The 13,359-nt window shown below is 33.3% G+C and overlaps 1 protein-coding gene across 1 annotated transcript; it reads right to left on the bottom strand.

Annotated features, from left to right (window-relative positions):
- Positions 1–296: 296 nt before the first annotated feature.
- Positions 297–1,427, bottom strand: LOC131620199 (uncharacterized). The gene is made up of 3 exons (XM_058891205.1): positions 1,194–1,427; positions 930–1,034; positions 297–791 (listed from the first exon to the last, which is right to left on the bottom strand). The coding sequence occupies exons 1-3, from the start codon at positions 1,425–1,427 to the stop codon at positions 297–299; spliced, it is 834 nt and encodes a 277-aa protein (XP_058747188.1).
- Positions 1,428–13,359: the final 11,932 nt, after the last annotated feature.

The raw sequence follows: 13,359 nt of genomic DNA, 5'->3' as shown, positions 1-13,359 counted from the left end.
TACTAGTCAGTTATGTGTGGGGAGTTACAAGGAGTTATTAAACTAAAAATCAGCAATCTAGCTTTTGAGGTTTTATATTTGAAGGCCAAAACTTCACCAGCCCAGTCATCCAACCAAAAATCAATTTTCCTTCCATTTCCAATTACCCATGTGCAATTGTCTATTACCTTGTCATAGACATCCTTAAAACCTTTCCAAAGAGAAGACTTGATGGAGTACTTTATCAGCTTATTGCCTCTTCTTACCCTGGCTGCTAGAAGAGTAGCCCAGGACTGATTTTGATTGAGGAAATGCCATCATAAGTGGATGTTTGTAGCTGAGTTGTAATGCTTTAAAGAGATGATGCCAAGCCCTTCTCCAGTTTTCTTCAAGCAGCATTTTTTCCAAGCAACTGTAACTAGCTTCTTCTTTTCCAGGTTGCCACTCCAAAAGAAGTTCCTCATCCATTTGTCAATGCTTTTGATGATACTTGCAGGCCAGTTGTAGATGGTGATGCAGTGCACCATCATACTATGAATCATAGTCTTGACTAACATAACTCTCCCAACCATAGACAACAAATTTGCTTTCCAAGTAGCCAATTTAAGCTTGATGTTATCTGCAAGAAAATTAAAATGATTAGCCTTTGGTTTACCAATGAAAATGGGCACTCCTAGATAAATAAAAGGAGGGGAAGCTTTGGTAAAGCCAATTATATCTGCCAGTCTGCAATGTCTATCTAAAGACATGCCCCTTGCATAGATAATAGACTTTGTTAAGTTACAAATCTTCCCAGAGAACTTAGCATAATCCTACAAAAGAATAAAGATAGCAGTTAGAGATTTGATATCTCCCGTACAGAAGATCATGATATTATCAGCAAATAAAGTATGTGAAGGGACTTTGCAAGTTTTATTGGCCTGTATGAGGTTCAGCTGATTGGAGTTCACCAGATTAGTTATACCCCTACTTAACACATCCTCAACCAGACAGAAAAGGAGGGGAGATAGAGGATCTCCCTGCCTAACACCATTGGAGCACATGAAATATCCTACCTGCTTGCCATTGAAACCAATAGAAATATTAGCAGAATAGAGAATTGTATGGATCCAGGCACATAATTTATGACTGAAGCCAAAGGCCTTAAGAGTTTTGAGAATGAAAGCCTAACTAAAGGAGTCAAAGGCTTTAGAAATATCAATTTTTAGGGCAACATTTCCACTGAAACTTTTATTGCCTAGAAGATTTATAGCCTTAGAGGTAAGACATATACCATCTCTAATATTCCTGCCAACAATGAAACCTTTTTGCTCAGGCGATATAATAGAGGGAAGAATGGCAAATAACCTATCAGCTAAGATTTTTGAAACGAGCTTGTATTTAAAATTTTCCATAACAATTGGTCTAAAGTGGCCAATACTATTAGCCTCTTTGATTTTAGGAAGCATGATAAGAGTATTGGCATTAAAGTTGGGAAGAATTCATCCCTGCAAGAAGAATTGGTTAACAACATTAATGACATCCAATCTAATAATATCACAGTACTTAACATAGAAAATAGCACCAAAACCATCTGGGCTAGGTGCAAAGTCAATATTTAAGTTCAGAACAACACCATGGATCTCCTCAGGGCTAGGCACTCTCAAAAGCGTGTCATTGGTTTAATCATTAACAAGATTAGGAATAACTCTATCAATTAAATCAGAATCCTTCCCCATAAAATCATAGTTAAAGAGATTTTTGAAGTATGATTCAATATGATTCTCTAAAAGGGTGTGATTTGTTTCAAGCTTGCCATCAATCACTAAAGACGAAATTAGTTTGGTATTTCTTTTAATTTTAGCATAAGTGTGAAAGTCGTTTGTGTTTCTGTCACCTTGTAAGTGCCATTTTATTCTAGACTTCTCCCTCCAAAGCTCTTCCTCCATGTTCAAAGCTTTTTCAAAATCATGTTGAGCTTTAGCTTCAAGATCCTGTAAAGAGTCAGTGTAGCCAAAATTTTGTATGTGCTGCTGGATGTCCTTAAGGTTATTTTCAGCCACATTAACATTGTTAAGGACATTGTCAAAGGTTGATTTGTTCCAATCTTTAAGTCTGGATTTAAGAATCCTGAGTTTTTTTATCAAGAATGTACATGGGGCAGCCAGAAATTTGAACATTCCAGGCATCCGTAATCAACCTAGAAGAGAAGCAATATCATGGAAAAATAAATAATTTTATAATAGTAAAATTAAACGGAGGATATTTTAGTAAATATAATAATATTTTAAATACTAAAACTCAAATTCTCTTCCCTCCCCTCCAAATTTCTCCAAATTGGAGGGATGCAGAAAAAGTGTTTTGGAGGGATTTTGCTTCTCTCCCCCCACCTTCCTTCCCCTCCTAAAATTTGAACCAAACATAATTATTTATTAAGTTCTCCTCCCCTGCCCTTCATCTACCCCGAACCAAACACACTGTTAAGGAAAATGTTAATGAGTACTCCAAGAACACTCTTTAGGATCTTAAAATAGCAAGTTTTTCTTTAAAAATATATGTATTTAATGTCTCAGAAATTAAAATTGTTAACTTTTCTATAAAATGCTTAAAGAAATATTTAAAGAATGTTCTTAGTGCACTCATTAGCCAATTATACATATCATACATTCTTGTGTATAAATACCCCCAATTTGACTTTCACTACTTTAAAGTTATACAAATCCTACAGCAGCATCTATCAAGGTATGTTTTAATTTTTTTTCCTAAAATTTATAATTTTTTCTTAAATATTTTATTTTTAAATGTCTTACTCATTATATAATATTTACTAATGTTGAAATCATGGATGTAAATACCCCAAACTTATTATCACTACTCTAAAGGCATATAAACCATTATATTCTCATCATCTTATATTACTATCCCATGTTAAATTTTGTTGAAAATCTATAATCTTTTCATTAATCTTTAAGTTTTCATTATAGTTTTTATAATTTAATTTTATACAATACTTATTAATTATAAAACAAACATTTCCTCTTAAAGACATTCATCATGTTAAATAATTGATCTATATAACACCAACTTATTTTAAAGGAAACATGTATTTTTCAATTCAGGAGTTTAAGTTTATCATTATAAAATATTTTGACATCAAATGTCAATATCCTTTCGCACATAGAATCATAAAAGTTAATTGATTTTTTTCTAGCTATAATTGCTATTGAATATGCCAAAATATGCCAACAGAAATAATTAGAGAAATCTTTGGCATGAAAAACTAACTCCACGTTGGTCATTCATGCATTTTCTAATTTGAATAATGTCCCTTGGTATCCTTTAATTAAATAAAATAATACTTTACACACTACACGCTCATTTAAATTCAAAATATTTCAAGTTTTTAAAGAAGAAAATGCATGTGTAGATAGATTAGTCATTGCAAGTTTTTTTTATTATGATACTTGGTTGAACCCAATTCTTATTTGTCATTTTGATATTTTTTTTGAGAGATAGGTTAGGCATGTCCCACTATGATTTTTATTTGTCTTTTGATAGGTTAGGTTTTACGTCCCTTCATCCTATTAGTTTTTTCTTTTTTATTCAATAAATTATCTTTGTTGAATAAAAAAGGAAAAACTAAAAGGATGGAAGACATAACACATAATCCATCCAAAAGCTAGAAAAATGGATATTTGGACATGCCTAACTTTTTTCTCACAGAACTTTCACTACGCCGTACAAGGGCTTTTAGAGCACTTTTTTTGGGCTTTTAGAGCACTTAAAAGCGCTGCCTATGGTAGCGCTGCCGTAGGTAAAGACAGCGCTTTTTGGTACGCCAAAAGCGCTCTCGTAGCATCCTCTATAGCAGCGCTTTTTCTAGAAAAGCGCTCTCGTAGCATCCCCTATAGCAGCGTTTTTCCAGAAAAGCGCTCTCGTAGCATCCCTTATAGCAGCGCTTTTTCCAGAAAGCGCTTTCGTAGGTAGCGCTTTTTTTATCTTTTATGCTTTTTTTATTATCTTAGGCAGCGCTTTTAATTAGAAAGCGCTTTGGTAGGTAGGCCTTTAAGAGCGTTTTTGAAAGAGCTTTCGTTTCTAAACGCAGTATTTTAAAGTGCAACCTGTAATTTAGGCCTCTCAGTTCGACCTGTAGTTTATATTTATTTTCAATCTGTAATATTTTTGAAAATAATCACTAAACATGTAATTCAAGCCTTATATATATATATACCATTATTTCAACAAAAAACCGTATGTAGGACATTATATACCATTATATACCAATATAATACCATTCTAATCCAAAATAAAATATAAACACCATTATAGTTCAATTCACATGTTTACAACAGATACATATAACTAAATCATCTCTAACAATAACTAAATCAGAATATAAGCCCGAAATTCTCAAAATTCGACGAGCGGACGGTCTTGGTCCTACAAAGTATGAACAGAACAACACGGTCAATTAAACTAACTTTGCTCAAACACAATTAAAGGCTCCAACACAAAGTCATTATCAAAAACCGTCACACAATAATGAGCAAGCAACACAGAACGACCAAATCCCCTCATATAAAATTCTACACTAATAGTATTTCCTCAATATGAAAACAACACTAAAATTCTATACCACAACAAAGTTTTAAAACAGACCCCACAACAACATCTATACTTCAAATTTTCCAAGAAAACAAATTGTCATTGATCAGAAACATCAACAATATTATTAGCAACAATTTCATGTGATTTGCAACTCAATCCACCAATGTATTGTGTCATCAATCCAGTCTCAAATCAAACTATTAGCATTACTTATTTAAGAATCAAACTCAACAACAACAAAAACAAAGTTCAGCACTCTTATTCAGCAAACAACAAACTTGATTCATATAACAACGTCATCATCGTCAATTAATATAAAGCAAAATGAACCAACATCCACCATTATATCATCATTAAAAAAACATACTCATTTAAACAATCATGTATTCATACCTATATGAATAGTCGTTGAATATAAAATTGACACAATTCCTCTTTGATTTCTTCCAACTTAAGTCTCGTGTAAGAAGAAGAAAAAAAATCATCAAAGTACTACATAAAAAAAACATAATATGCATGATTTAGTTAAATGTAATAAATTATAAGAAATTATCCTAAGTTATAAATCCATTCTTTGATTGGAATCTCTAATTGATTCATTTGAAGAATTTCTTTCAAAAACCTCAAAACAAAGTATCCACAATCTGTACTGTTTCGCTGTTGCGGACACTACATACAAAAACAAATAAGATTTTATAGTTGTCTTGTTTTATCAAGTAGCATAACTATTATAAGCAAAATTGTGAAAATTAATGTACCTGCACTTTGATCCAAGTAATGTTGTTTGATTTAGTCTGTGATACCTGTGCGTCTCTTTGACTTCAGAATACTTGTATTGATCTAACAAAAATATAAAAGCATATATTTAGATCAATCTCACAAATAATTAAATATATAAATATACACGAATATTTAGAAAGATCTCACTTACCTATCACTCGTTGACTTCGTAGCCGGATAATTGGTCCACTCACCATCTACCGAATTCAGAAAATATACCACTTCTTTTATAGGATTGATAGCAAGCAACAACCAATGTGCTCTATAAATTAAAACAAAAGTTTATATGAAAATTTTGCTACGCAAAAGAAACAAAGATTAGATGAACCAAGAATGAAAAACTAACCCTACTGGTCGGGTATTATACGCCCAAAGATACAAGCTTTCTGCATTGCCGGTGGTCATGAATCTCTCAACTAAGCGTTATCTAACTGAATCTGGTTCTATAGCAATCGTCGGTCCGCTGCAATGGGAGGAAGACACGAAATGGAATCTATTTGACAATTCAGTCCCGCGCAACAATTTGTCATACAACAACCTTAAATAAAAACATAATAAACATTAGACTATTTTTATTGAAATGTGTAAATAAATTGTTCAACTAATTAAATAATATATTCATCGGATTACTGGATGTATGAGTGAATATTACTGACGCCTAATTGTTCATGCTTAAAAATCTCTTTCATGTCATCTACTGTAACTCATTCGGGGAATTCAAAACCAAAGACAACTTCATCCATATTAATTTCACGAATAGCACCTGTCGTCAAATCTGACATATCCACAAGTGTTCCAAGCGTCTGCCGGTATTGAGGCACAAAAGCACCTCTTTTTGCCACGGCCTTCGAAGGACCCTTCTCCTTGGGTGGTACGCTACGAATTTGCTGCGTCACTTGTTGTGACCCTTGAGCAAATACCTAAAAATCTTATAACTTAGGTAAATTATAAAATCATGCAGTTTTAGATTCAGATCATATATTGACACTTTAAATGTACCTCTTTTAGTGATGCAACAGACTCGTCGTGCTGCAAAATCCCTTTACCCTTAATTGCGGGTTTTGTAGGAGTAGTATAAAATTATCATGTAAAAAATAATTAACGTAACGGTTTAGAATTGACATTCGAAAACTAAATGATTCATAATGGTTTTCAACATTCCTCATCATCAATGAAAATGAGTTCTGAGGGCCATGCAACAAGTGACCCTATTGCATCTCGCAGCAATGTTGTCTATGAGACCATGTTAGGTACCGGTAGCAACGCATCATGATCTAATACAACATCAACTGATACTTTCAGGTGTCCATCCGGGAGCGGTCTATCTTATGAATTTTCTTGTGAGTTTTGTTGATTACTAGCCATTTGACCTTATCAAACAAACTAAAGCACATTAGTACACTATTACCCACTCTTGACAAGTAATTGTGCAAAAGGCTTGCCAAACTGAGTATTCACATCTTTCACCTTTTCAAAAATTTGATCACCTGTCAAAAAAGGTGGAGCTGTACGTTGTTTGGCCTTTCCATTGAATGCTTTTCTCCACCCACGGTAGTGATGATTAGAATTTAAGAATCTACGATGACCGAGAAAGACATTCTTCTGACAAAGATCCAATCGTGTCGTATCGGTTCCATCTTCACAAACAGGGCACGCTTTTTGACCTTTATTGCTGTACCCTGATAGATTTCCGTATGCTGGAAAATCATTAATTATTCCAAACAACATCGCCCTCAAGTTGAAACTTTCTTTCCTATACCCATCATAAACCTCCACACCGTTCTCCCAAAAAAAACTTTAACTCTTCGATTAAGGGTGCCAAGTATACGTCTATGTCATTTCCTGGTTGTTTAGGCCCAGAAATTAACATAGATAACATCATGTACTTATGTTTCATACATAGCCACAGAGGTAGGTTATAAATCATAAGAATCACAAGCCAGGTGCTATGCGATATACTTTGAATACCATGCAGGTTCATTCTATCAGTAGACAATGACCAGCGAAGTTTTCTTGCTTCTTTTTCAAATTCAGGATAATCATTATCAACTTTCATCCACTGTGGTGAGTCTGCCGGATGTCGCAACTTTCCATCAATAATTCTTTCATCTACATGCCAAGTCAAGTGTCTTGAATCGGTTTCACTACGATACATGCGTCTAAATCTTAGAATTATAGGAAAATACCATAAGACTTTTGCCGGAGACAACTTTTTCTTATATCGAGGGGCACCGCATTTAGGACACTTATTCAACGCTGCATACTCGTTTCAAAACAAAACGCAATCTTTTGGACAGGCATGTATCTTATCATAGCTCATGCCAATAGAGGACAACATCTTTTTGGCTTCATACGTTCGATTGGGAAGAACATTATCCTCTGGTAGCATATCTTTCATAAGGACTAATAACTCTGTGAAACTTTTATCCGACCATCCATTGCCCGTCTTTAAGTTGTACAACTTTAACACCGCAGACAATCTTGTGAATTTTGTACAACCATCATACAACGGTTTCTCTGCATCGCTTACCAACCTCTCGAACATTTTGGAACAATCCTCAAGATCTTCTTCAAGCGCTTCTGCAATCTCTTTGACTCGATCATAATCGTATGTGTCTGTGGAATCGTCGTTTGAAGCATACGTCGTATTATACCTCGATTCAACATTCCCGTTACTTTTCTCACCATGCAAATTCCAACATGTATAACTTCTATCGATTCCAAATCGTAGTAAATGCGATGCCAACTGATCCCCGTTAGCCTGACCCCCATAACAACAACCCAAGCAAGGACACGTCATTCGACTCGAGTCTTCGGCGTGCGCAACCGCAAACTTAACGAATTCCAATACCCCTTTATCGTACTCTTTCGACAATCGATTTGAATGCATCCATGTCTTATCAATGTCTTAATTAAGCTAAACAAAAACAACTAATTAAGGCACAAAACAGTATAATGTGTTTTTGTCAAAACGCAAATTAAGAATGTATAAGAAAAATATTATCAAGTAGCATCACTATTATAAGAAAAATATTTTTACAAAGTAAACTGTTAATTAACCTATTTGGTTTTACTATCTTTAAACACTAATGGAGTATCTCAATCTAGGACAATTGAATTACAGAGCAAATACAAGATATCAATAATAACTCACCTTTCAAAAGAGGAGCTATATAAGAGCCAATGAACCTATAGCTACAAAAGAACCTGTAGAAGACAAAAAAAGATTTATCTTAGTGTTATTCATGCACTCAAAAAAGTAGTAGTAATATTACAAATGAGAATGGAACTCAATGCGAGAAAACAAGGCATGGCAGAAAGTTACATCACTCATAAGCATTCATTAGCACACAAGAAAGTCATATTATCAACTAAGTTTAGGCCAAAATCTCTTTCCAAGACTAAGTCTTTATTTTATGAATTGAAAGTAGTGAAAATAACAACAAATGCTAAGTCTAAAATACTACACTTAAGATGCTGCTAAATCAGTCCCACAAAGTCGTTTAAAGCACACATGAACACAAGAGAATGGATCAAGGCATTTAGCAAGAAAGAACACATATGCATGGTTGAAATTTAAGCACAAAACATAATTTTCAAGTGGTAAAATAACCAAGTATAATCAACACCTACTCACTTTTTATGAAAGGATTTTCAAATACCACTTACAAAATTAGCAACAACAAGCTCTCGCCATAATTCGCACATTTAAACATCATCACACACGTTTGACAAGTGAATTACTCTCAACAAAACTAGCATCAATATTCATGAACCAAACAATAAAAATTCTCAACACTTCACAACAACACAAATTAAATGTTTGCTATCACTCTTAAGAATTCTAGCCATGAGATTGATAACATCCTAACAATTTGATTCATGAGTATATAGAAAGCATCATCACTAATCAACACCAATTTAAGCCAAAAAATTCTGCACTATGCATCCTTGAAACGACACACCCTGTCAACACCTAGCATGAATGATTCTAGAAATTGAGCCTCAAATAGCAACAAGAATAACCACATATAATTTTTTGCATCATCTTTTTAGTTCATATCCACACATTTTCACTAGTTTTCTTTGAACAAACAGCAACACCAATCTGCACCAAAACTCACAGCAATCATCCATTAACGACACTTTGAGCAACTCTTGTTTATTTGTGAACACAACAATTCACATCATCAAACATTAAGAGAAATTAATCATAACCCGACAGGATTATTGCCAACAAATATGAATAACACCAAGCCTTATCCATTTAATGATTCATAAGCATAAATCACATTATATAGTACTTGTAATTTTCTGAACAACAACATATCCATTTAATGATTCATAAGCATAAATCACATTATATAGTGCTTGTAATTTTCTGAACAACAACATATCCATTTAATGATTCATAAGCATAAGAAATGGAAATCAACATATTAAAATGCTTAATAATGTATTCTAGACCCACACATTTTAACATCAATGATTTTCGCTTAACTAACTCATAGAAACATAACTGATAACAGAGAACAAACTAACTGAAACAGAATTTCCAACGGATACAAACCTCAAAAGGGTTGTTCAGAAAAACCCGTGAACCGAACTGAATTAAAAACCAATCAAACTTTTCTTTTCCTGCAAAAAATAGTGACAAACAACCAATAATGGTCATCAATTTTCAGAATATGAAGATAAACCCTAAAACATCATAAAACAGTACATAGATTTAGTGACCTCTAACTCTAAATACTACTCAACTTAAACAATTCTTACATGTCACAAATTCAAATATGAAGATAAAGATTCAACATTTCTCACCTTTGAAAGAAGGGTGAGCCGGAACGGAGGGTGTACGAACGGTGGAGGGAGTACGAACGGCAGAGGGAGTACGACGGCGGGAGAACGATAGAGGGAGTATGAACGGAGGCGTGGAGAGGAACAGTGAGGAGGAAGAGAATTTGTGACAGAAATATGAGGAGGAGAAACGGTGCACCGCGTGTTTTGTTAGTTTAGGATTTAACAATTTTAATTATAAAATTACCTACGCCAACGCTTTTACTAAAGCGCTTTCATACCCCCCTATAGCAGCGCTTTTATTAAAGCGCTTTCATAACCCCCCCTTTACCAGCGCTTTTATTAAAGCGCTTTCATAACCCCCCCCCCTTTACCAACGCTTTTACTAAAGCGCTTTCATACCCCCCTATAGCAGCGCTTTTATTAAAGCGCTTTCATAACCCCCCCTTTACCAGCGCTTTTATTAAAGCGCTTTCATACCCCCCCTTTTACCCGCGCTTTTAGAAAGCGCTTTCATACCCGCCCCCCTTTACCAGCGCTTTTTTCACTTGTTTTTTAATTTTATTTTTAGAGAAACCTATAGCAGCGCTTTTCCTAAAAAGCTTTCGTAGATGCGCTGCTAAAAGACAAATTTGGCGTAGTGTTTCAAAAGTAGAAATAGGAAATGAATTCCGCCAAGCATCATAGTAATAGAAAAAACTAAATTGACCAATCTAGGTGCACATACATTTTCCTCTTAGAAAATGTGAGATATTTTGAATTTAAAAGAGAGTATAGTTTGTAATTTATTTTCAATTAAAATTTATCAAGGGACAATATTCACATTAAAAATGTATGATTGATCAGCATTGAGTTAGTTTCAAGTCAAAAATTTCTTTAATTATTCATGTTAGCGTATTAATTTAATAAAAATTTGTTAATTTTTTGATATTTTTCTAGTTTAGTTATGTCAAGTTCCATTAATGATAATGATTACACCGTAATTAAAGAAAGGTTAACAAGGATATTTTTCTAGTTTAAGATGCAACATTTTTAGACAGTGAAGTTAAGGATATTTTCCACAAACCTTTTAGAGGTCTTCTAATTTCAATGATTTGAAAGGTAATAAGATAAGTTATTTCACATCACCCTCTTTTTATAATTTATTATTTTTAATTGTCTTGTTCATTACATAATAATTACTGGCGTTAAAATTATATATTCGTGTATAGAAATACCCCAAGTTTATTATCACTACTCTAAAATTTTACAAATCATTATATTCTCATCTTCTTATATTACTATCCCATTGAGTTTTTGTTTAAAATCTATAATCTATTTATATTTTTTCTCATCATCGTTTTTAAAAATTTAATTTTATGGAATAGTTATTAATTATAAAAAAAGCAGTTTCTCCAATTATTGAAAATCAACAATTGATCTACGTGACATATACTTATTTAAAAAGTGTCATGTATTATTCTATTAACGAGTTTATCATTATTAAATATTTTGACATTAAATGTCAAGCTCCTCCAACACTTTGAATCACATAAGTTAATTATTTTTCATAGTCATACTCGTTATTGAATATGCTAACATGAACATTTGTAGAAAACATTGGCTTGATGTTAACTCAACGCTGGCCATCTTTGTATTTTCGAATTTGAATACCCTCTCATGGCATCTTTAGTTAAATGAAAGAATACATTAAACATTATATGTCTAGAAGAATATGGTCTTTAGTGTTTAGCTGGCTCAAATTTGTGTCGCAGCAGGTCCATGATATAGTAGTAGGAAGTTGCTGCAATCACTTTTCCAACTTCTTCATGCTTATGAAGGGGAAGGCTTCCAAAGGTAGGGAAGGGGCGGTTTGGTTAGCTACGGTATGGTGCATATGGATCACTCGGAATGGGATAGTATTCAACAATGAAGTTTCTGATGTAGAAGAGATAGTTCATAAATTAAGATGTTTTCGTGGTGGTGGCTCCAAATAGACTCGAATCATTTGAATTGTAATTTTTACGAGTTGTGTAAACACCCCTGTGATTTCCTTTAACTAGTAGGTCTGATGTGTATTATTATTAGATATATTTTCATCTTCTGTGTATTTGGGTTTGAGTACCCCTAGTGCTCTGATTTGAAAAACAAAAGTTGCTTATAAAAAAAAAAAGTTAAACATTATATGCTCCTTAATATTCAAGTTAATTCATATTTTCAAGGGGGAATTGCATGTGTAGATAGATTAGCCGATGCTCATTTTTTTTTAATGATACTTCGTGGAACTCACTTCCTATTTGTGCCTTTGAAATTCTTTTTTAGTTTATACATGTACCCAATTATCATTTTTTATTGTTTTTCTGTGAGTTAATTAATTAGTTTTACGTCCCCTTAACCTTAGTGTTTTTTCTTTTTTATTCAATAAATTGTCTTTGTCGAATAAAAAAAGAAAAACAAAAAGGATGAGAGACATAACACCTAATCCATCCAAAAGCTAGCAAAATGGATAGTTGGACATGCCTAATTTTTCTCTCACAAAATTCTCAAAAGCATAAATAGCAAGTGAATTTCACAATGTATCAAAATCAACAAAAAGAACATAATTGTCCAATCTATATGCACATGCATTTTTGTCTCTGAAAATGTAAGATATTTTAAATCTAAAAAAATGTATAATGTTTAATTTATTTTTCAAATTAGTTAATAGTTATTAAGAAATAATATTCACTTTAGAAATTGCATGAATGATTAGCATTGAGTCATTTTCAAGAAAAAAAAATTTCTCTTATTATTCATATTAGCATATTAATTTAATGAAGATTCACTACCAGAAATACACGTATTTCCTGCGGAATTACCTGCGGATTTTTGCTAAATTTCCGCAGGAAACGTGTTTCCTGCGGCTTTATGTCCCCAGCTAAAACCTTCGTGGGTAATATTTTTCGCAGGTAATTCCGTAGGTAATTCCGCAGCTAAATCCGCAGGAAACAATTCGCAGGGAAATCCGCAGGTAAATCCGCAGCTAATTCCGCAGGTAAATCCGCAGGAAGTAAATTCCGCAGGTAAATCCGCAGCTAACTGTTTTCAAAATTAAAAAAAAAATAAAAATAATTTTGTTGATAAATTGACACTGAAATTTTCCTATGCAATAATTTAATGTGAAACAAAGTCTGCCACTAGCTTCATCATAAGAGTTTATCTTCTCTTTGGGAAATAAATTAAATTAATCAATTTAAG

This window comes from Vicia villosa, linkage group LG7 (genome assembly GCF_029867415.1).
Source record: "Vicia villosa cultivar HV-30 ecotype Madison, WI linkage group LG7, Vvil1.0, whole genome shotgun sequence".
NCBI lineage: Eukaryota > Viridiplantae > Streptophyta > Magnoliopsida > Fabales > Fabaceae > Vicia > Vicia villosa.
This window is presented reverse-complemented; position numbering and strand designations above follow the sequence as displayed.

What these genes read in the sequence shown, in the direction of transcription:
- LOC131620199 (XM_058891205.1), bottom strand. Translation starts at nt 1,427, where the DNA reads ATGCTTCCTAAAATCAAAGAGGCTAATAGTATTGGCCACTTTAGACCA. An exon ending in ATAAAAGTTTCAGTGGAAAT is followed by an intron (nt 1,035 to 1,193) that starts GTTGCCCTAAAA and finishes AATGGCAAGCAG; the next exon opens with GTAGGATATTTCATGTGCTC. An exon ending in GTAGGGGTATAACTAATCTG is followed by an intron (nt 792 to 929) that starts GTGAACTCCAAT and finishes ATTCTTTTGTAG; the next exon opens with GATTATGCTAAGTTCTCTGG.